A 24,443-nucleotide genomic window follows, 5' to 3' on the forward strand; every position below is an offset into this window, starting at 1 on the left:
GGAGAAACTGGTACCATTTGTAAAAGGAACAGGAACAGGAACAAGAGGGCATGGATTTTAAGTGATTTGCAAAAGAAGGGTCATTTGAGGAAAAAAAGAGACTTGCTTCAAAGTGTTGTGGGGGCAGGTAAAAACAAGGTCTGCAGATGCTGGAAACCAGAGTCTAGATTAGAGTGGTGCTGGAAAAGCACAGCAGGTCAGGCAGCATCCGAGGAGCAGGAAAATTGACGTTTTGGGCAAAAGCTCTTCATCAGGGATAGAGGCAGACTGCCTGCAGAGTGGAGATATAAATGAGAGGGGGGTGGGGGGTGGGGAGAAAGTAGCATAGAGTACAATAGGTGAATGGGAGTGGGAATGGAGTTGATAGGTCAGAGAGAGGGTGGGGGAAAGTAGCAAAGAGTACAATAGGTGAATAAGGGTGGGGATGAGGGTGATAGGTCAGAGAGGAGGGTGGAGCGGATAGGTGGAAAGGAAGATAGTACAGGTCATGAGGGCGGTGCCGAGCTGGAAGGCTGGAACTGGGTGAGGTGGGGGAAGGGGAAGTGAGGAAACTGGTGAAATCCACATTGATGCCATGGGGTTGAAGTGTTCTTCCTCCAGGCATCGGGTGGTGAGAGAACGGCAGTGGAGGAGGCCCAGGACCTGCATGTCATTGGCAGAGTGGGAGGGGGAGTTGAAATGTTGGGCCACGGGGCAGTGTGGTTGATTGGTGCGGGTGTCCCGGAGATGTTCCCTAAAGTGCTCTGCTACGAGGCGTCCAGTCTCCCCAGTGTAAAGGAGACTGCATCAGGAGCAACGGATACAATAAATGATATTAGTGGATGTGCAGGTGAAGCTTTGATGGATGTGGAAGGCTCCTTTGGGGCCTTGGATGGAGGTGTGGGCGCAGGTTTTGTAATTCCCGCGGTGACAGGGGAGGGTACCAGGAAGAGAGGGTGGGTTGTTGGGGGGCGTGGACCTGACCAGGTAGTCACGGAGGGAATGGTCTTTGCGGAAAGCGGAAATGGGTGGGGAGGGAAATATATCCCTGGTAGTGGGGTCCGTTTGGAGGTGACAGAAATGTCGTCGGATGATGTGGTTTATCCAAAGGTTGGTAGGGTGGAAGGTGAGCACCGGGGGGTTCTGTCCTTGTTACGGTTGGAGGGGTGGGGTTTGAGGGCGGAGGGGCGGGATGTGGATAAGATGTGTTGGAGGGCATCTTTAACCACATGGGGAGCGAAATTGCGGTCTCTAAAGAAGGAGGCCATCTGGTGTGTTCTGTGGTGGAACTGGTCCTGCTGGGAGCAGATGCGGTGGAGGCGGAGGAATTGGAAATACGGGATGGCATTTTTGCAAGAGATAGGGTGGGAAGAGGTGTAATCCAGGTAGATGTGGGAGTCGGTGGGTTTGTAAAAAATGTCAGTGTCAAGTCGGTTGTCATTAATGGAGATGGATAGGTCCAGGAAGGGGAGGGAGGTGTCAGAGATGGTCCAGGTGAATTTAAGGTCGGGGTGGAATGTGTTGGTGAAGTTGTGGGGGTAGGCCTAATTGAGTGTGTTGAATGATTATTTGGGTAGGAATAACATGCAGGTATATGGAGAAAAAAACAGTCGATTGGCAATAGGTAAATGAAAGTGAGGACTGCAGATGCTGGAGATCAGAGCTGAAAATGTGTTGCTGGAAAAGCGCAGCAGGTCAGGCAGCATCCAAGAAGCAGGAGAATCGACGTTTCGGGCATGAGCCCTTCTAGGTAAATGATGCCTGTGCATAGAAGATGGGCTGAATGGCCTCCTTCTGCATCAAAAGACTTTTATGATTCTGTGAAGCACCTTCCTTTGAATTATATTACATGTTCTGTTCATAAGTTACAAATACTCCTTAAAGATAAAAGAAAAATGTACAAATTTAGTATAAACCTCCAGTAATTTCTTTTATGTATGAGTCCCAAGCTGATATCAGAATCTGATAAGAATTACTTCTCAAAGTGATGAAGTATCATACACTTAATTATCTATGGTTATAACTGATTACCAGTTGGTAAGATAGTGTGTTGCAATAGTACAAAGATTGCTATGGATTTTGGATTTTTAATATTGTTCACTGTTGTTTAGGTAATGCTTGCTTGAAGTATCAGGAAAAGTTGAGCTCTACATTGGCTGCTCAGTCCCGATTTCTAACAAACTATGCTGGAACTGAAAATATGTGCCTGGAGGATATTTATGTGGACTGTCTCTTGGAAGTATCCAATACTGCCGCTGCTCAAAATGGCTGCTTGTCATTCCTTGTTAGACTGGAAGACATCTTTGGACCAGATGGAATATTAAATAAGGATGTAGATACTGTGCTGATCACTGGGGAAGCGGGAAGTGGGAAAAGCACTTCACTGCAGCAAATGCAACAATTATGGGCAACAAAACAAGCTTTTCAGGACTTCACATTTGTATTTGCTTTCAGCTGCAGAAGGTTCAACTTCATTGATAAACCCATTTCACTTCAAATGTTACTGTTTGAACATTGCTGCTGGCCTGATGATCACCAGAGTGAAGTGTTCCAGTACCTCCTTGACCATCCTGAAGAGGTCATGTTCCTGTTTGATGGGTTTGATGAATTTAAATTCCAGTTTACAGATGAAGAAAGACACTGTTCTCCCTCAAAGCCTACCCCTCCACTAAATTTGATCTTTAATCTTCTCCAAGGGAATTTGATGAAAAACACTAAAAATGTTATGACCAGCAGACCAAATGCAGTAACTGCCAATTTAAGAAAATATTCGCAGAAAGAGATCACACTAAAAGGTTTCTCACCAGAGGGAATTGGAAAGTTCATAAGGAAATGCCATAGAAACTCATCAAGTGCAGAACGTATTTTGTGTTTTGTTGAAGCAAACTCAGCTCTTCATGGACTCTGTCATGTGCCCTTCTTCTGTTGGATAGTTTCAAAGTGCCATGAACAGTTAATGCAGAATGGGAGTGATTTCACTCGCACCATGACTGATTTTATCTGTTTATTCTAGAACACTCTTTATTGCATCTTACTCAAAACAGCTGAGGAACAAATGAAGTTTTGCTGAGCCATGTTGCTACAATCCTCCATCTTGGCAAATTAGCACTGGATGGTTTAAACACTTGCTGTTACTTATTCTCAGCTGTACAGCTACAAGATGTTGAGGTATCAGAAGAAGACATTTCTTTAGATTTCCTTGTCTTGTAGTCATAGTTTCTCACATGCACACAATGCGGTTAGTTATAGGAATTATGAGTTTTTTCACATCACTGTCCAGTGTTTCGTTGCTGCACTGTACATCACTTTAAATGATGACGTGGCACAACTTACTCTTTACTCATTGTTCAAACACAGACAGGAAAACCCATCCCTGTGCATAATGTCAGCAGGCTACTATAAAGGTTGGCCATTTAATTGTCACCTATCTCATGAAGAAGATAAAAGGAAAAATGAAACTCTGTTACAGGAAGCGGAGACATCAAATCTTCAAATAACAGCAAGCTTTGTTTCGGGGCTTTTGTCTAGTAGGCACAGGTACCTGATGGGGAAGACCACCCTCTTTCAGAAGCAATCCAAAAAGTGCAGACTTGTTAAAAAATACTTAGCAAAATGTATACAGAAACATTTCCTATCCATACCACCAGCTGTTGGAGGAGAGAAGAAGAGCATGCATGCTTTGCCAGAATTTGTTTGGTGGATTAACTGCATTTATGAAATGCAAGACAGTGATTTGGCTAAAGAAGCTGTTAGTAAATTGCAAGTCGATCACTTGAAGTTGACCTATTGTGGAGTAGGACCTGTTGAATGTACAGCTCTTGCTTATGCCCTCAAACTCTTGAAAAGTCCCGTGGGATTACAGTTAGATTACAACTCAGTTGGTGATTTAGGAATTGAACAACTCCTTCCCTGCTTGGACATTTGCCACTCAATTTAGTAAGTTTATGTTTAGTCCCAAACTATATTTGCTGATACTAGTAGATGAATGCTTAATAAGTTTGTGCCACAATTCTTTTGTTTGCTATTTTGGGAAAGAAGATAACCAAAAGTTCAAATCCAATTTCCTGTCTTTTGCTGCAAGTTAGTCTCATCCGTTCATAAGAACAAACAAGATATCTGAACAAACGTTCCTTGTTTGTTGTTATAGATTTGTTATCAAAATATAAGACAAGAATATTGTACGCCTTGGTATGTACTTACCACTACTATCGAAAATAAGTCATTTCAGGCAGTGGTTTAGGAATACAGCAGTATGATTAACAGGGAAAATAATACAAATAAATTTAAGCTGACTCTTGTGGAGATTAATAGGTTTTATTAAATAGACCGAAGTACAATAAGCACTTAATATTGTGAAATGTTAATAGTAGTTTTCAAATTTTTAGCTTCATCGAAGGTGTTGACAAATGTTTTCCTCAAGTCCTTATCTTTCGCTCAAAGTTTTTTGCCTGGTCTCAGTGCTCCCCCTTTCCCTCTAAGTTAGAAAATCATGGATATAGGCCCCATTTCTGACTCTTGAACATCACCCTCGAATGACAGTTCTTGCTGAGAAAATGCTGCATTTTAAGTGATTTCATTGTCTGAAATAGATAGTAACTGCGACATAACAGATCCAATGGCAGTACATGAGAAGTAGCAGATATTCTTTCTGGTATCCTGACCAAACTTTGTCCATCATCTAACACCACCATAACAGCTTATCTGGTCATTTACCTCCATGCTGCTCTTGGAATCTTAAGTGAACAGAGTTGTAGCTGCTGAAGTTCCTTACGTTATCATAGTGGCTGTCATGAAAAACATCATATGGAGTGCTTTTGGACCTCATGAAATTGTGAATGCTAATCATTTTTGAATGCGCTTTCTATACTGAAAATCTGTGTGTTTATATAATTGCTACATTGCTAATGTTAACTGCAATAAAATAACAGAAGTAGAACCACATGTCACCATAATTCAGAGATACTATTTTCCTTCAAATATGTGAAATGTTAGAAAGTCTTTTTACAAAATTATACTTACCCATTCAATGAATTGTGACTGGAAAAATGTTTATCAGAGATTAGCTTCATGAGATCAAAGGAAATTCGGAGCCAGAGCAGGCCACTTGGCCTATTAAATTGCACTGCCATTCATGAAGTTCGTGGCTGATCTGATTGTAACCTTAACTTCATTTACGTGCTCCCACATCACCCTTGACTACCTTGTAGATCAAACATCAATGATCCAGTCTTTGCTACTTCTCTGAAGATGAAAATTCCAAAGTTAATGTTACTCTGAAAGAAGGAATTTCTCTACCCATCTTAAATGGGAAATCTAATAGTTTTAAATTGAATTCCTAGTTTGAGATAACCCAATCTCAGCATCTAACCTGTAAATCTCATCATATGTACCCAGTCAATTCCATCAGACTGTTATATCTTTCAAAAAAATCACCTCATTCTTCTAAACTGCAATGAGCTTGGGCCCAACCTGCTCAATCTTTCCTATGAAAGCAAACCCCTCATTCTCAATATTCAGCCTGAGTAAACTACCTCGGAGCTGCAATAAACATTTTTCAAACTACCTGATTTCCAGTTTCCTTGATATGTTTCATAATAGGAGACGGTGAGGTCTACAGATGCTGGAGATCAGAGTTGAGAGTGTGTTGCTGGAAAAGCACAGCAAGTCAGGCAGCATCTGAGGAGCCGGAAAACCAACGTTTCGGGTCAGAGCCCTTCGTCAGGAATGCTCTTCATTTATTCCCAATGAAAGGCTCCGGCCCGAAACATCTATTTTCCTACTCCTCGGATGCTACCTGACCTGCTGTGCTTTTTCAGCAACACACTCAACTATGTTTCATAATAGTTTACAATACTTCAGATTTTCTGATGACTCTTCAATATTGGGGCTGAATTTTTTCCACACTTTGGTTAACTGTGAACTTTGGAGTGTTTCATGGAACGTTTCTTTTGTGAGCCCTGGCAATTCTTTTTGCACAGTTCTCTGCTGCTCACCTCATTAAGTGTGCCCCTCACTCCACTGTGCCTCTCTCATACAATCATATGAGTAGGCTCAGTCAGAAAGTAAGGAGGCATGGGTTACAGGGAAATCTGGCTGTCTGGATTCAGAATTGGCTGGCCCATAGAAGACAGAGGGTGGTAGTAGATGGAAAGTATTCCATCAGGAGCTTGGTGACCAGTGGTATTCCGCAGGGATCGTTTCTGGGATCTCTGCTCTTTATGATTTTTATAAATGACTTGGACGAGGAAGTGGAAGGGTGGGTTAGTAAGTTTGCCGATGACACAAAGTTTAGTGGAGTGGTGGATAGTGTGGAGGGCTGTTGTAGGTTGCAACGGGGCATTGACAGGATGCAGAACTGGGCTGATAAGTGGCGGATGGAGTTGGGCCTGGAAAAGTGTGAAGTGATTTATTGTGGAAAGTCAAATTTGAATGCAGAATACAGGGGTAATGCAAGATTCTTGGCAGTGTGGAGGAACAGAGGAATCTTGAGATCCATGTCCCTAGATCCCTCAAAGTTGCCACCAAGTTGATAGAGTTGTAAAGAAGGCATATAGTATATTGGCTTTCATTAGCAGGGGGATTGAGTTTAAGAGCCACGAGGTTATGCTGCAGCTCGATGGAACCCTGGTTAGACCATACGAGGGGGCATAATTTTAAGGTGATTGGAGGATGGATTAGGGGAGATGTCAGTGGTAGGTTCTTATCACAGAGAGTGGTGGGTGTGTGGAATGCACTGCCAGCAGTGGTGGTAGAGTCAGATACATGAGGGACATTTAAGCAACTCTTGGATAGGCACATGGAAGTTAGTACAATCTAGGTTAATTTGATCTTAGAGTAGGCTAAAAGGTCAGCACAACAGTGATGGCTGAAGGTCCTGTACTGTGCTGTACTGTTCTATGTATCTTGTGATCAGCAGTAGCAGAAGTGCTCTGCAGTGCTAGTATCTTGTAATTTTCATGCTGTTGGTGCCATATTTAAACACTGGCTGTGCACCATTTCAAACACCAGAGCCAGGATCTGCCCTTCACGGTGCGTATCACTGAACACTTCCAAAGGAGATGGCTGAGAGAATGATGTTAGTGCCCCTCTTTGTCTGGAGGCTTTGGTGGACAACATTGTGGAGAGGACTGCTAGAGAAGACGACATCGCCTGACAAAATTATAAGGGGCATGTATAAATGGAAAGTTGAAGTCTTTTTCCTAGGGTAGAAATGCCAATTACATGGGGATGTAGATTTCAGGTAAAAGGAGACAAGTTTAAAGGTGATGTGAGAGGCAAATTTTTACACAAAGGGTGTTAAGTGCCTGGAATGTACTGCCAGAGGAGGTGTTAGAAACAGATACAATAGCATTTTTAAGAGGCATCTTGACATATACATGAATAGGCAGGGTTTAGAGAGATATGGACCATGTAGAGCAAAAAGGTTTTTAGTTTAGAAGGGTATTATATTGGCAGAGGCTGTTTGGGCCGAAGGGCCTGTTCCTGTGCTGTACTATTCTTTGTTCTCGCTTTGTTCGGGTAAGTGAGAACATCTTCTCTCTGCTACTTCAGCCTCACTCTAACTCTGCCACTGCACATAACTCCACACCAAGGCTCATGGTCTACCATCCTGCACACAGCATTTATATACTCAATAGTTCTCACCAAACCTATCTCAGCAAACTACCGATCCTTCCTTCCCTTGGCACTTGCTATTCATACATCCAGGACACTTCATCACCTTTCCTCCATTTGCACCTGCATTATTAGGTCTCCCAGCTAGTTTCTTCTCACTCAATCCCTCCCTTTATCTCATGGCTAGAAAATATGGCCTATAATAGGGCCTAGAGGACAAAAAGGAGTTATTTACATCCTAATCCAAATGAGGAGAGGATCCTTGAGCTCGTGGGAGAAGAGTAAGGCAGCTCATGTGGGGATAGCGTGACCTCCATGTCTCAGCAAACACGTTAGATTCATTTTCTTGTGCTGTGCTGAGATCTCATTACCACCACTTGGAATGTATTTGTAATGTCCTCAAGCCTCTACTCGCATTGTGCAAAGTATTTCCTTTCATCTTCTGCAGGCACTAGTGGCATTCTCCTGTAAGAGATAATCCATCCAGCCAGTAGCTCCTCTTCTACCTTTGGACGATGAAGCTACATGCCCCTCAGAGGAAGCACCAACAGGCAAAATACTTTGGCTTTGGGTACGGATTTGAACCAGATTAGAGTCAGGAGTACCTTCTGGTGAGCACATCATTGACCCATCTTCCCAGCTGGTTCAGGACGAAGGACCTCCTGTAAACCAGTCATCTGCCCAGTCAAGGGCAGGAGAGGATCCCATGGTAATGTTTCAGGCAGCTGACCAGACAGTCATCGGAGCAGTGGGCAGTTTTGTCAGAGATACTCAGTGAAATGAAGGGGTCCACCAACATCATCAGTACCATGCTGGCTCCAGCACCCATGTACCTGGCTGTCTCCATGGACAGGTTGGTAGCTGATGTGGAAAGTTAGGTCCAGCAGAACACTCAGTTGCTGCTGGAATCACATGTGGAGCTGCACTCCATTGCTTTAGTTGTTGGTGCTGAGCAGCAAAAGCAGGGTGACAAGGGGAAAAGGAATCCCAACCTCACTCCAGGTGCCCCAGCCTCTCAGGGAGACAAATTGGTAACAGCAGGAATTCAGGCCAAGGTGGGACTACAGAGCGGCCAGCCTGAGGCTAGCTCTCTAGACCCTCCAGAGTGCAAGACCCCTTTGCCTCCAGCCTGGTGATGACTGTGAACCCTGTGGGAGAACAGGCTGAGAAAGGTGAACCTGCATCCACATCGGACACTCTCAGCATGTTTGGGCCCTCCAGCTACAAATGAACTGGAGTTGTCCTCCCAAATCTCCAAGTCCAACAATAAAGGGCAGACTCTCCCTACTCCACCCGTGAAACCCAGGACTGTACTTGGAAGAAGTGGGAGGGTGAGGAAAAAGAAAACCTTTTACAGGGTACATAGGTGGCACAGCTGACTCTTTCTTGCAAATGGAATATCACATTTGTAAACATATTGGCACTTTAAAAAATTGTCATGATGAGCTGGCTGGTTTTTTGTGTGCACATTTTTTTGGACAACACTACAGTGGGCCTGTAAGTTCTGAATGAAGCAGCAATACGCTAAAAGACAAGTCAGGGCAGAGATGCTGTCAACATCAAAATACGCCGACAAGGAATGAGTGCTAAGGGAGCAAGCATTTACCTTGCTCTGATAAATGCGATGGTGGCCTGTCCCTGTGTGCAGCAGCATTACGATGGGACATCTCAGTGAGCACCAAAAGTGCAGCATTGAAGTGGTGAACTGTATTGTAAGTGAGCCTGAGATGTGACATGATGCCATGTTGAGACTGGTGCTTTGCCAGTGCCGTTGCCATGAAAGGAGAGTGGAGGTGATCACAGCCTGTGGAGTTGTTGGGGAATGCTGACCAAGATGGAGGCCTGTGGAACATGCTAGTAAACACTTTGACTTTCAAGTCAGGATTCCTACTGTTTAGTTTCTCACCAGTATCTAACAAAATAGCTGCCTTCATATAAATGAGGCAAGGTTTAGTAACAATGAGATGGTAACGCATGCAAATAGGTTTCTTGTTGCTCCCTGGCAAGATTCTCATTTTGTCAGTATAACTTCAGTGGAAAATGGGACTTTCTGTTATTTTCTCATTCTTGCTATGTTTTCCAGACTTTCTCACCATTGCCCACATTCATTCAGACAGTTCAAAAGTGCCATCATTGGTTTTTGTTTTGGCCTCTGTTTCGACCGAACCTACATTATGGGCTGGATTCAACTACGGTGATGCTAAAACATGGAAATCAGATAGCAATTTCTGGTGACTGGATATATACAGTGGAAAAGCTGGAAGTTGTTTTTTTGTGTGACATTACAGTCCTCCAAAACCTTCCATGTTTCTATTTGTTGACTGAATAAAAACTATTTTATGGTATTTTCAACCAACTAGCTAAGTTAGTGGTGATTTCTAGATTGATTTGATCAGTCCTAAAGTTAATTATCAAAGTTTGTTTTCAGATTAATATTTGCCATAATTTTAAATACCATGCAAACTTACATTGATGAAAACAGTGTGTGAAAATTTAACAATTCATTTGTTATGTATGAATGGTCATACATGCCAAACTTTCACTGATTGCTCAAAGACCTATAAAATCCGCTTCAGTTAAAATCTGCTTGCAATTTATTCAGATGAACCAAAAACAAGCTAAGGCTCTCACCTATACAATTGGTGCAAAGCCTGCTTTTAATGTCAGAACACAATTTCTTCGTTTCATTCTTATGCTTAAATATCTTGTTTTTTTAAAAATTAAATGATTCTATGCTGTAAAATTTTAAATTCAATGACTTAATTTTAGTCTTGAAACGTACAGCTAGACAGAGTATTGTGCTCACATTGTATGTTAAGTGGAGAAAAATGCTTACTTTTACCAGCTACGTCAGTGGATAATGATCACATCCATTGTGACAGAATTTGTAGGCAAGCCAAACCATGACTGAGAACATTTTTTAAAACTTTGATGAATTGTTGGAAACAAAAAGAGTTTGAAATAATTATTTTTAAAATGATTTAGAGGTGCTGATGTTGGACTGGGGTGTACAAAGTTAAAAATTACACAACACCAGGTTATAGTCCAACAGGTTTATTTGGAAGCACTAGCTTTTGGAGCACTGCTCCTTCATCAGTTGGTTGTGAAGTTAAAAATCATAAGATGCAGAATTTTTAGCAAAAGTTTACAGTGTGATGTAACTGGAACTAAATATTGAAAAAGACCTGGATTGTTTGTTAAGTCTCTCATCATTTAGAATAACCATGTTGGTTTCACTTTTAAAAGATGAGAGACTTAACAAACAATCCAGGTCTTTTTCAATATATAATTTCAGTTACATCACGTTGGAAACTTTTGCTATAAATTCTGTCTCTTGCGATCTGATACTCCACAATCACCTGATGAAGGGGAAGCACTCTGAAAGGTAGTGCTTCCAAATAAACCTGTTGGACTATGTTCTGGTGTTGTGTGATTTTTAATATTTTTAAAATGTTAACCTAAATCGAAACAAAGAACATTATACTGGTATAAACCCACACTTGAGCTCTTATTTAGGCTATAATTCACAAGCAGTCTCTATATTTGAACAGATACAAAAAAATTTCAAATATTAGTATTTTGGGGAATTGTATTTGTTCCATTTGGACAGCAAAACAATGGCATGAATATCATGGTTGCAAGGAATTTGAGCTGCTACCAAGAGATGTGCAGCTTCCTAAAAATTTAGCAGGATGAACTTTAATCAGTTTTACCTCGAGGAGAGCTGTCTGGAATGACTATTTTAGAAAGCAAATATATTTAGGTTATTTTACAAGTGGATTGAACATTGTTAGTGTAATTAGACATTTTTGATTTTAAAATGTGCTTTATAGAATAAATGTATTAAAACTGAGCAGCTTTTTTTAATGTTGATTTATTAAATGTAAATAATTTGATGTTTGCATCTTTCAGCCTCCGGGGAAATGACATTTCTGATCAAGGTGTCTCCAAACTGGTTGAGCAAGCTCTTGACAGCTGTAATTTGCAAAAGATTGCGTAAGAACAATGCTACCTGTTTCTCTTAACAAGTACAATTAAGGATGTGCAATAAATGCTGACCTAGGCAGTGACAACCACATCCTGTGAAAGTGTTTTTTAAATTAAAAAATGGTCCTAATATTTGCAACAATTAAAAGTCTCAAAAGTTGTTATTAATTTTTAAATAATATGAAAAGAAGCTCAGTGGTTAGCACTGCTGCCTCACAGCACCAGGGTCCTGGGTTCAATTCCAGCCTCAGGCGACTGTCAGTGTGGACTTTGCACATTCTCCCCGTGTCTGTGTGGGTTTCCTCCGGGTGCTCTGGTTTCCTCCCACAGTCCACATATGTGCAGGTTAGGTTATTGGCCATGCTATATTACCCATAGTGCTAGGTGCATTAGTCAGAGGGAAATTGGTCTGGGTGGGTTACTCTTCAGAGGGTTGGTGTGGACTGGTTGGGCTGAAGGACCTGTTTCCGCACTGTAGGAATCTAATCTAAATAAAGAAGTAAATGTAATAAAACAGAATGGAAGATGATAATGCACATGTAGTTTTGTTAATATTGATACTGCTAGCCTCATTCCCAGAGGTGCAGCCATCAATAAAGAGCAGAGGGTGTAGACCTGGGGCAAGCCTGAAATTTGATGAACTGGAATATAACTTGTATCAAACTGGCTCTTTAAATTATCAGGATGAGCCAACTAGCTTTTTGTGTGCACTAAACGGCAAGACCAGTCAGAGCTACTGTGAGCCATTACGTTCTAAATGAAGTGGCAGTGCATTGTAAGGCAACTCAAGGCAGAGATGCTGTGGGAATCCATGTAAGCCAAAAGAGGAAGGGAGCCAGCACTTCCTTCACCATGTAATTCCCCAAAACAGCAACCAGTTCACCCTATCTGGTCCTGTAACCAGTACTGTGGCCCACGCACCAGCTTCAACTTTTGTGAAGAATTCAGATTTGTTCAGGATTAACTAATTTATAAACCAAGAGTTAATTTAAGTTCTATTTTGAAAAGATGATCTATGTTTTTATGCCACATCTCCTGATTTTTGTCTCAAGGGATGATGGGTTTGGTTATTGCTTTTTGGCTGCCTTAGGAGCTTTAGGTGGTAAAATCAAATTTTAGAATTAGGAAAGGTCTGGGTGCTTTTCAAAGTGGAGCAACTATGGGCAATTTCTTTACAGTTTCTGATGATAATAAGCATTCTGAGAGGTGCTTTTACGGCAGTAATCATCGTTGAATATTCCCAGGCTTGGCAACAACCACTTAACTGCTGTTGGGGCAGAGGTGCTGGCAGAAGGTTTAAAACAGAACAACTCCATCCAATATTTAGGGTATGTAGCTGTTATTTTCATTGTTCTGCATATCATATGTTGACGTTGAATATTGTACACATTTCAGGCACGTAGGGTGGAAAGGCCCATTAAAATTCTTAATTGAGAACAATTGCTTGTCTGACGGGTTTGGCACATTGTGATCATTCTACTCCAAAAGGTGCTGTCATAATCTGGAAATTGATTCTAATATCAGAAATTCATCACATACTATATTATGGAGGTAACTTTTAACATCAATGGAAAGTAAAATTTGACAGGTGTGAAATAGATATTCCAGCCAGTCATAGAGTCACAGAGATGTACAGCATAGAAACAGATCCTTCGGTCCAACCCGTCCATGCTGACCACATATCCCAACCCAATGTAGTCCCACCTGCCAGCACCCGGCCCATATCCCTTCCTATTCATATACCCATCCAGATGCCTTTTAACTGTTGCAATTGTACCAGCCTCCACCACTTCCTCTGGCAGTTCATTCCATACATGTACCACCCTCTGTGTGAAAAAGTTGTCCCCTAGGTCTCTTTTATATCTTTCCCTTCTCACCCTAAACCTATGTCCTCTAGTTCTGGACTCCCCGACCCCAGGGAAAAGACTTTGCCTATTTATCTTGTCCATGCCCCTCATGATTTTGTAAACCTCTATAAGGTCAACCCTCAACCTCCGACACTCCAGGGAAAACAGCCCCAGCCTGTTCAGTCTCTCCTTATAGCTCAAATCCTCCAACCCTGGCAACATCCTTGTAAATCTTTTCTGAACCCTTTCAAGTTTCACAACATCTTTCCGATTGGAAGGAGACCAGAATTGCACGCAATATTCCAACAGTGGCCTAACCAATGTCCTGTACAGCCACAACATGACCTCCCAACTCCTATACTCAAACATCTGACCAATAAAAGAAAGCATACCAAATGCTTTTTTCACTGTCCTATCTATCTGCGACTCCACTTTCACGGAGCTATGAACCTGCACTTAAGGTCTCTTAGTTCAGCAACATTCCCTAGGACCTTACCATTAAGTGTATAAGACCTGCTAAGATTTGCTTTCCCAAACTGCAGCACCTCACATTTATGTGAATTAAACTCCATCTGCCACTTCTCAGCCTATTGGGCCATCTGGTCCAGATCCTGTTGTAATCTGAAGTAACCTTCTTCAATGTCCACTACACCTCCAATTTTGGTGTCATCTGCAAACTTATTAACTGTACCTCATACGCTCGCATCCAAATCATTTCTGTAAATGATAAAAAGTAGAGGGCCCAGAACCGATCCTTGCGGCACTCCACTGGTCACAGGCCTCCAGTCTGAAAAACAACCCTCCACCACCCTCTGTTTCCTATCTTTGAACCAATTCTGTATCCAAATGGCTAGTTCTCCCTGTATTCCATGAGATCTAACCTTGCTAACCAGTCTCGCATGGGAAACCTTGTCGAACGGCTTACTGAAGTCCATATAGATCACATCTACCGCTCTGCCCTCATTAATCCTCTTTGTTACTTCTTCAAAAAACTCAATCAAGTTTGTGAGACATGATTTCCCACGCATAAAGCCATGTTGACTATCCCTAATCAGTCCTTGCCTTTCTAAATACATGTACGTCCTGTCCCTCAGGATTCCCTCCAACAACTTGTCCATCACTGACATTAGGCTCACTTGCCTATAGTTCCCTGGCTTGTCCTTACCACCCTTCTTAAACAGTGGCACCACGTTAGCCAACCTCCAGTCTTCCGGCAACTCACCTGTGACTATCGATGATACAAATCACTTCCCACCAAGTACATTAGATTACAATGACCTCCGTTTCACTAGAATATACCACCATAATGTTTTGCATTGTGACTACAGAGTCATTTGTCTTTTATTTTGAGATTCATAAAATGTTTACTTTAATGGTTATCCAGACTTTGGGGAAATAAAGTTGGAGGTGCTGGTACTTGTGCTTTGGCAGCAGCTCTTGAGAATAACACAAGCTTGATATGGCTAAGGTAAGGATACTGGGTTGTAATGCCCCTGGCAAAATTGCTTGATGCCAATGTCATTATTAAAGCCCTGTTGTGTTCAGATAAATATTTCAAAGGACTCTTTCTCACTGTTAGTCTTGTAGGTAACAACGTTGATAGCCATGGTGTCAAGGCTTTGGCTTTAATGCTGAAGAAGAACACTGTCTTAGAGGAGCTCTGGTAAGTGTCTTTATGATGTTTTCATGGGAAACTGACTAAATGTATTTGGAGTCAGTTCGTTCTGGGGTGGGATTAATCATGAATCTGATTGTCATATGAACTTGCTATTCTTTATCTTGGTTATTGATACTTGGGATTCTACAATTCTTACAAAGATACATTGTCCTTTTTGATTGGTTTATTCGCTAATCAAAGTACAAATTCCCTTGCAGATAAGCAGAGCAGGAATGTGAACACGTGGCTGAAAGAATGTTATGAAAAAGAGGTTTTCCCATTTCAGGTGTTACTAGAATCAATGCTACGGTGCACAGTAAAATTCTCCAAACATAGACTGGGAAATTCTGCAACACTTTTTTTTATTCAGACTAATTTTTATTGTTAATGCTCAGGGACCTGCAATCTCTTCCCTTGCCTCCCACAGCAGCCTTGGATACAGCTTATCTGGCCTTGGGGATTTATTCATTTTAAGCCCCATAAACTGCTAATATCGCCTCTCCCACAATGCTAATTTGTTCAATTATATCACAGTCCTCCTCTCTGATTTCTACACCTACATTTTCCTTCTCTATCGTGAATACAGATGCAATGTACTGATGTAAATCCTTAGCTATGTCTTCCTGCTCCACATACAAATTTCTACTTTGGCTCCTAATGGTCCATACTCTTTCCCTCATTATCCTCTTACCCTTAATATACTTCCAAAATGCCTTTGGAATTTTCCTTTACTTTACTCCCCAGTATTATTTCATGTCCCCTCTTTACTCTCCTAATTTCTTCTGTGAGTAATTTTCTTTTGTACTTTTCTAAGACTTGTCCTGTTTCAGCCCTCAGTATCTGTCAAAAGTTCTCCTTTTTTGTCTGGATCCAATTCAAGGTTCTCTGGACCTATTGGCTCGACCTTTCTCCTTTATATGAACATGTTGACCCTGAATGCTCACAATTTCTTTTTTGACTTAGTCTCACTGCCGTGAGACTCTCCTATAAATAGCTGCTCCCAGTCCATTTTGGCCAGACCCTGTTTTATCATATTAAAATTATCCTTCTGTCAATTCAGGATCTTTACTTCAGGTCCATCGTTGTCCTTTTCTATAACTGCTTTAAATCTTACTGCATTATGGTCACTATAACCAAAATATTCCCCCACTGACACTTCGACTACTTACCTGGCTTCATTCTCTAAAATTAGATCCACTGCCCCCTTTCTTCAAGTTCCTTCCACTTGCTGGCTAAGAGAGGTCTCCAGGATACATTTTTAAAAATTCACCCAATCTGAGCCTTTCATACTCTTGTCTTTGAGAGTCAATATTGGAGAAGTTGAGGTCCCTGACTATTATTAGCCAATTACTTTTACACTTCTCTGAGATTTCACTACATATCTGTTCTTCTATCTTGCCCTCATTATTTGAGGATTTTTAAAAATTCACTCATGGGATGAGGACATCACTGGCCAGGCCAGTATTTATTACCCATCCCTAAATGCCTAGAAGGCAGTTAAGAGTCACCCAATTGCTGTGGGTCTGGAGCCACAAGTAGACCAGACAAGGATGGCAGTTTCCTTCCATAAAGGGCATTAGCAAACCAGATGATTTTTCCCGTTAGTCAATAACGGATTCATGGTTATCTTTTGATTCTTAATTCCAGATGTTTATTGAATTTAAATTCCACCATCTGCCATTGTAGGATTCAAATCAGTTTAAGCTCACCAATAACTATCTGTGTCTAATGAGAGAGTAGCCAATGGCCTGCTAGAACAATGGGGACTTCAGCTTTTACCTCTACTTATCAATGTATCACCCCTTAGTGTACTTCCCAACTCCTTGCAAAATTACTTTAAACCCCTGCCAACTGTATGAGCAAGCATCCCCCTACCCCATTAAGAATGTTATGGTTCAGGCACAGCCTGTTAGATTTGTACAAATCCCAGCTTCTCCAGTGATCCATGATTCTAAAGTCTTCCCTCCTGCTCCAAATTCTCAGCCACGCATTCATCTGTTCTATCCACTGCATATTCACTAGCATGTGGCACTGGGAATAATCCAGAAATTACAAACTTTTGAGTCCTGCTTTTCAATCTGCTACCCAGATTCCAAAATTCTCATTGCAGGACATCATCCCCTTTTTGTCTAGACATTAATATCTATGTGAGCCATGATGTCTGAATGTTTGCCATTCTCCTTCAGAATTCTTGTGGCCATATTTTGACATCCCTGACCCTGGCCCCAGGGAGGAAACATTCCATCCTGGACTCATGTCTGTGGCCACAGAAAAATCTATGTCCCTCACCATTGGGTTTCCTACAACTGTTGCCCTTCCTCTTTTTCTCTTCTCCCTCTTGTGCCAATGAGATCTCGCTGCACACTCATACTTTTCCAGATGGAATACCTGTTGCTGTGTGAGATGCACTGAGGGGCTTCCCTGACTACCTGTCTCTCTACTTTCTTCTGACTGGGCAGCTGCCCATTCCTTCTCTAACTGCATTTCCATAAGATGTGGGGTGACCACATCTAAAACTGCACTATTCGCATAACTCTAAACTTCATGATGTATTGCGCCTCCAGCCAATGCTCAACCTCCAAACATTGACGCTCAAGCTGGTCAACTGAATGTGCCAGAAGAAGTGGTAAATGAAGGCACTGTTGGAACATTTAAAAGACAGTTGGACAGGTACATGAATAGGAAAGGTTTAGAGGGATATGGGCCAAATGCAGGTAAAGTGGGACGAGTTTAGTTTGGGAAACTTGGTTGGCATGGAAGAGTTGTACTGAAGGGTCTGTTTCCATGCTGTATGACTCTACAACAGTACAATACTTCCTGCAGATTAGATTAGATTAGATTACTTGCAGTGTGGAAACAGGCCCTTCAGCCCAACAAGTCCACACCGACCCGCCGAAGCGCACCCACCCAGACTCATTCCCCTACACCTAAGACTACAGGCAATTTAGCGTGGCCAATTCACCTAACCTGCACATTTTTGGACTGTGGGAGGAAACCGGAGCACCCGGAGGAAACCCACGCAGACATGGGGAGAATGTGCAAACTCCACACAGTCAGTCGCCTGAGGTGGGAATTGAACCCGGATGCCTGGCGCTGTGAGGCAGCAGTGCTAACCACTGTGCCACCGTGCCGCCCACAATGTGGTCACCCAGGCTGCCGGGAGCATCCAAGACATCCCACTTTCTGCAGTCTGAGCTTGGGACTGAGCTACACATGAGACTGAGCTTTCCTGCCATACTTTTCCTAAAAATACTTTAACCCTAAACTTAATCCATGTAGAAAGTGAAGTAAGTTTCTTTACTTTAAAAGAGTTTGAATGCTTCCCTTTTGTTAATTCAGATTTGAAGTGGAGAATAAACAGCTCTTGCTCACTGCTTACCAATCTGCCCTCTGCTTTGTGCCAATGTCACTTTCACAATGACAGTGCAGTGACCACTCCTACCGATATTGTCATGTATGGATGCATCTATAAAGGTAGAGGAAGTAGATGAGGATGAGTTCCAGAAAATCCTACCACCACCTGACACAGGTTCAGTCTATCAGCTATGCCCATAGATTGGTCACTCGCCATTCTTGGTAATGGATGTTGATGTTTCCCACCCAGAGTCTATTCTGTGACTTGCTGCTCTCGGCATTTCCTCTAAGTAGTGCTCAGTGTTGAGGAGCACTGATTCTTCTTTCAAGGCAGGGAGGCAGGAGGTGGTAATCAGTGAGAGATTCCTTTGCCAAAATTTGACTTGATGCCATGAATCTTTATGGGTTTTAGAGTCAATATTGACAACTCCCGGAGACCCTTTTTATGACTGTACTACGTTTGGTAGATCTGTGGGACAGGACACATCTAGGACCGGTGACAGTGGTGTCTGAGCTATTGTAAGGTATAATCTTGTGAGTATGTCTATGTCATGTTGTTTGACTCAGCTATGAGATAGCTCTCCTGATTTTGGCCCAAGTCCCCGGAGGTTAGTAAGGAGGACTTTGCCAGGTCAACAGGGCTTGGTTTGTAGTTGTTTCCTCTGCCTAGATCAATACCAGGTGGTCCATCCATTTACTTCCTTTATTTAAACATCCTAGTGGCTTGGTAAAACTGAATGGCTTGCTCGGTCATTTCAATGTGTCTCTCACACATTGCTGTTGGTTGGGAGTCAAGTTGGATGCTGAGTTAGCTAGCAGCCTTTGAGTTGTATGATGATGAATTGGAAGACCTGAATTAACATTGATCAGTGGAGGATTGTGAAAGGAAATTTTGGTTGTTTGGATGTCTGTTTTGTGTTAACAGCATGGGAAGGTGGTAGAAATAGATTACACATGCAATTGTCCTTGTTGACTCTAAATGAGCCTGATAATTATGAGGTATGCTACACATCAACAAGTGCTGCTGTTGACACACTGACTGTACTTTTCCCTCAGAATTGTCTGAAGAGACTCTGTGAGTTTCTTTGTTCAGCTAATCCAAATCACAATGCTTGGTGATGTTGTGTAAAGTATAGCACCCCAACATGCTGGAGACCTTGGATGGTGTGCATCAAAAGATACCTTTCTATCTGTCTAGGCTCCTGAAGCAGGTCTTTAACATGCTTGCTCAATGAAACATCTCATCATTTGGCTTTCATTATGTCACTCCTGGGTGTGATTGCTTGGGTCCCTTATGGGTACTACCAGTCATGTTTTAAATGGGTATCTATTGTCTTTGAAAACCAGTGTGTCTGCTTTAATGTGCAAATAAATTAAGATAGTTCAGAATGAAAATATCATGGAATCCAACCTCCCTTGGAATATTGCACATATCTGCATAAAAATCTTTTAGTGATTGCACACCAGCTGCTGATAGCTCTTCAGGAGAAAAGTAATCAGTCTGTGAGCAGGAGACTCAAAGAGTCAGTGTCATAGAGCATGGAAACAGACCTGTCAGTCCAACCAGTCCATGCTGAACATAATCCTAACATAAACTAGTCCCACCTGCCTGCTCCTGGCCCATATCCCTCCAAACCTGTCCTCTTCATAAGTTATCCAAATGTCTTTTAAACATTGTAATTATACCTACATCTACCACTTCCTCAGGAAGTTCATTCCACATGCTAACCACCTTCTGTGTAAAAACACTTGCCACTCATGTCTTTTTAAAAATCTCTCTCCACTTGTCTTAAAAATGTGCATCCTAATCTTGAAATCCCCCATCCTAGGGAAAAGACAACTAATATTAACTCTATCTATACCTGTCATTATTTTATAAACTTTTCAGATTGCTTCTCAACCTCCTATGCTCCAGTGAAAAGGTTCTAGCCTATCCAACCTTTCTTTCTAACTCAAACTTTCCATACCCGGCAACATCTCTTCTGAATCCTCTCCGGCTTAATAATATCCTTCCTATAATTGAGTGACCAGAACTGGACACAGTATTCCAAAAGGGGCCTCACCAATGTCCTGTACAACCTCAACATGACTTCCCAATTTCTATATTCAATGTACTGAACAATACAGGCAAGCATGCCAAAAGCCTTTTTAACCACTGCCACTGTATGTGACACAAACTTCAAAGAGTTATGCATTTGCACCCCTAGGGTCCCTCTGATCTACAACACTACCCAAGCCCTACTATTAATTGTATAAGCCCTACCCTTGTTTGTTCCAACTCCTGCTGGCTTTGGTCAACTTATTTGTCATTTGAGGTCAGGTGTAACACACATAGAAACAGGAATAGGCTAGTCAGCTCCTTGACCCTCTTATGCAATCGGTGCAATTGTTGCTAATCTGTGAATTAATTCCATATATGTATTTCGTCAATATCACTGAATATTTAAGGTAACAAAAATCTGTCAACCTCAGATCTGAATTTAATGATTGATCTCATATCAACTTTCATTTGTGTTCAGAGTTAGTCCCCAATATTACTCTTGAAAGTTCTGAATCCAATTTGTAACATATGCTCCACAATCCCAGGCTCCCAACTAATGAACATAGTTTATCTCTATCTATCGTTTAACTTCATTTGCCCAATTTGTTGTTCTTAATATCAAAAACACATTTGGTAAAATTAGCCCTTAATTTCTAAGTTCCAGGGGATACACGCCTAGTTTCTGTAATTCTACCTCATAATTTAACTTTTGCAACCCCGGTAACATTCTGATCAATCAATGTTGTATTCTCTCCAAGGCCAATTGCTCATTTCTGATGTGTGGAGCCTAGAACTGCTGGAAGTACTCTGTGTGCTCTCACTCAGACTTTGTATTGATTGAAGCAAAGCTTCCAAATTCTTGTATTTGAATCCCCCAGGTGTAAATGCCAGCATTCTACTAGCCTTTGCATTCATTTTCTGCACTGATCTCAATATTTTGCTGTTTTTATATTTATCACAAATGATTTTGGACTGCCAGTGTTTTTACTTTACATCTTTCAGAAAATACTCTGTTCTATTCTTTTTAGGTCCATTTTGGTTGATCCCACATTAACTAAATTTTATTACATTCGTCAGAGAATACTAAGGGAAGAAAAGCTGTTCATATATTTTTGTATCTTTTTGTTTCCATTACAGTTCTGCCATCTTTCTGTCATTGTCAAAATTGGAAACTTTGCTTTGAATCCTAAGTCATTAATTATAGCATTTGAGACTCCAACAAAAATCCTTGAGGGTCACGACAAATCACTATCAATCTTGGCGATTGGAGTACCTGTCCATTTCCCTCGTCTCGGACTCCTATCCCTTAACTAATTTCCTAACCAAGTCAATAATTTCCCATGATTCCATGGATATAGATTAACATGTTTTGTGAAGTTTTCAAATATTTTCTGGAAGTCCAAACCAAAAACATCCATAAGTACAGTCGCCTTTTCAAAACATTATAGGAGTTGTCAGGTATGACCTACCCTTGAATTTGAATTTAAAGTCATTTTATTGTCACGTGTACCAAGGCACAGTGAAAAGTTTTGTCTTGCGAGCAATATAGGCAGATGACAGAGTTAAGTAGCATAGATAAGTAAATAACAGGTAAACAGTGGCAAAATCAAAAACACAGGTACAGGCGAATGTTAAGAGTTTGTGAGTCCATTCAGTATTTCAACAACAGTAGGATAGAAACTGTTTCAATACTGGCTGGTACTTGTGTTTAGGCTTCTGTACCTTCTCCCCAATAGTAGAGGTTGTAGAAAAACATTGCCAGGGTGGGATGGATCTTTGAGAATGCCGGCGGCCTTTCCTTGACAGCGGGCCTGGTAGATGGATTCTATAGATGGGAGGTTGGCCTTTGTGATTGTCTGGGCCAAGTTCACCACTCTGTGTAAACGTTTCGGATTTTGAATGGTGCAGTTGCCAAACCAGGTAGTGATACATCCAGACAGAATGCTCTCAATGGCGCACCTGTAAAAGTTGGCAAGGGTACTCGCCGTCATGCCAAATTTCCCCAGCTGCCTGAGGCAGAAGAGACATTGTTGGGCCTTTGTGACGAGTGCATCCACATGAAGAGTCCAAGAAAGCTTGTTGTGAATGACCACTCCCAGAAGATTGACACTCTCCACTCATTCCACCTCTGTGCTGTTAATGCATAGGGGGGCATGAGTAACATCCCGCCAAAAGTCAATAATGAGTTCCTTGGTTTTGCTGGCATTGAAAACTAGGTTGTTCTTAGTGCACCATTTTTCCAGGTCTTCCACCTCCCATCTGTAGTCTATTTCGTCACCATTTGAGATTCGACCGACTATGGTGGTGTCATCAGCGAACTTGTAAATGCCATTAGTCTAGTATTTGGCAACATAGTCATGAGTATACAGCGAGTACAGTAGGGGGCTCCCGTGTTGAGTGTTAGTGAGGATGAAATGTCGTCTCCAGTCTTCACTGATTGTGGCCTGTGGATCAGGAAACTGAGGATCCAGTTGCAGAGAGTGGGGCTTAGTCCGAGATCACTAAGTTTAGTAATCAGTCTCGAGGGGATAATAGTGTTGAAGGCTGAACTGTAGTCAATGAGTAGGATTCTTATGTAGCTGTTCTTGGTGACAAGATGTTTTAGGGAGGAGTGAAGGGCAAGTGATATAGCATCTGACGTGGATCTGTTGGTCTGATAGGCAAATTGGAGTGGGTCATGAGTAATGGGGAAGCTGGAGTTGATTAATGTCATGACCAGCCTTTCAAAGCACTTCATGACTACTGAAGTTAGGGCCACTGGGCTGTAGTCATTGAGACATGCTGCATGAGCCTTCTGAGTCACAGGGATGATGCTGGCCCACTTGAAATAGGCAGGGACAGTGGCCTACTGAAGGGAGAGGTTAAAGATGTCCGAGAAGACCTCTGCCAGTTGATCTATGCATGCTCTGAGTGCATGGCCTGGTATTCCGTCTGGTCCCATCACTTTCCTTGGATTCACATGAAGGAAAACTGACCTGAACTCTGATGCAGTGACTGTTGGGATACATTGATCAGGACTTGTTGGAATAGATGTTACCTCTCTGCCAAAATCTGCTCAAAGCGAGCATAGAAGGCATTGAGATGATCTGGCAGGGACGTGTCATCTGTTATCTTGCACTGTCTCCTTTTAGAACCTGTGATGTCATTCAGTTCTTGCCATAGTCGCCGGGTGTCTGTCTGGTTCACTAGTTTGGATCGGTATTGGTCCTTGGCTGTCTTAATGGCTCTGCGAATGTCATACTTGGATTCCTTATATTTGAGTGGGTCTCCTGATCTGAAGGCCTGATGCCTGGTTTTTAGCAGGTTCTGTATGTCCTGATTCATTCAGAGCTTCCATTTGGGGAACACCTGAATTGACTTCCTCGGTATGTAGCCCTCCACACACTTGCTGATAAAGTCTGTGATGGTGGTGGCAGACCCGTCCAAGGTACCTGCAGACTGTTTGAACATGGCCCAATCAGCTGATTGTGAATCCTTTATAAATCCCTGTTGGCTTTCCCTGAGCAGCAGAAAATTTCCAAGACATCCAGTCATGCTTTTTTTACTTATGGATTCTAGCAATTTCTTGACAACCGAGATTAGGCTGCATGGCTGATTTTACTTTCTCCAGAAGACGTGGGTGCAAAAGTTGCAATTTGGCCCATCCAAACTGCTGTACCATTTAATGGGATTATGGTGAATCTGATAATTCTCAGTTTGATTTTCCTGTTTTATCCCAATTATCCTGATTCTTCTAAACTCCAAAGAGCTCAAGCCAAACTACTCGACGTTTCCTCATTGGATAATCCTTCCATAGCTGGAAACAACTTAGTGAACCATCTCTGAATTGCCTCCAACATTAGTATATCTTTGCTTAGATAAGGGGACTAAAACCCTTTGCTTACAGTATTCCAGCTGTGGTATGATTAGTACCTGATCTAATTTTAACACAACTTGATGACAGGGATCAAAAAGTACCTAGTGC

General features: G+C 41.9%; 1 protein-coding gene across 1 annotated transcript in view; it reads left to right on the forward strand.

Annotated features, from left to right (window-relative positions):
- nod2 (nucleotide-binding oligomerization domain containing 2) overlaps positions 1–24,443 on the forward strand; it is a 55,590-nt gene that overhangs the window by 25,516 nt on the left and 5,631 nt on the right. Inside the window, 8 exon segments of the mRNA XM_072547814.1 lie at positions 2,091–2,972; positions 2,975–3,183; positions 3,185–3,915; positions 11,506–11,589; positions 12,633–12,682; positions 12,785–12,908; positions 14,812–14,895; positions 15,007–15,090. Coding sequence (XP_072403915.1) covers positions 2,091–2,972; positions 2,975–3,183; positions 3,185–3,915; positions 11,506–11,589; positions 12,633–12,682; positions 12,785–12,908; positions 14,812–14,895; positions 15,007–15,090 — 2,248 coding nt within the window.

The sequence above is a fragment of the Chiloscyllium punctatum genome, chromosome 26 (assembly GCF_047496795.1).
Source record: "Chiloscyllium punctatum isolate Juve2018m chromosome 26, sChiPun1.3, whole genome shotgun sequence".
In the NCBI taxonomy this organism is placed as follows: Eukaryota; Metazoa; Chordata; class Chondrichthyes; order Orectolobiformes; family Hemiscylliidae; genus Chiloscyllium; species Chiloscyllium punctatum.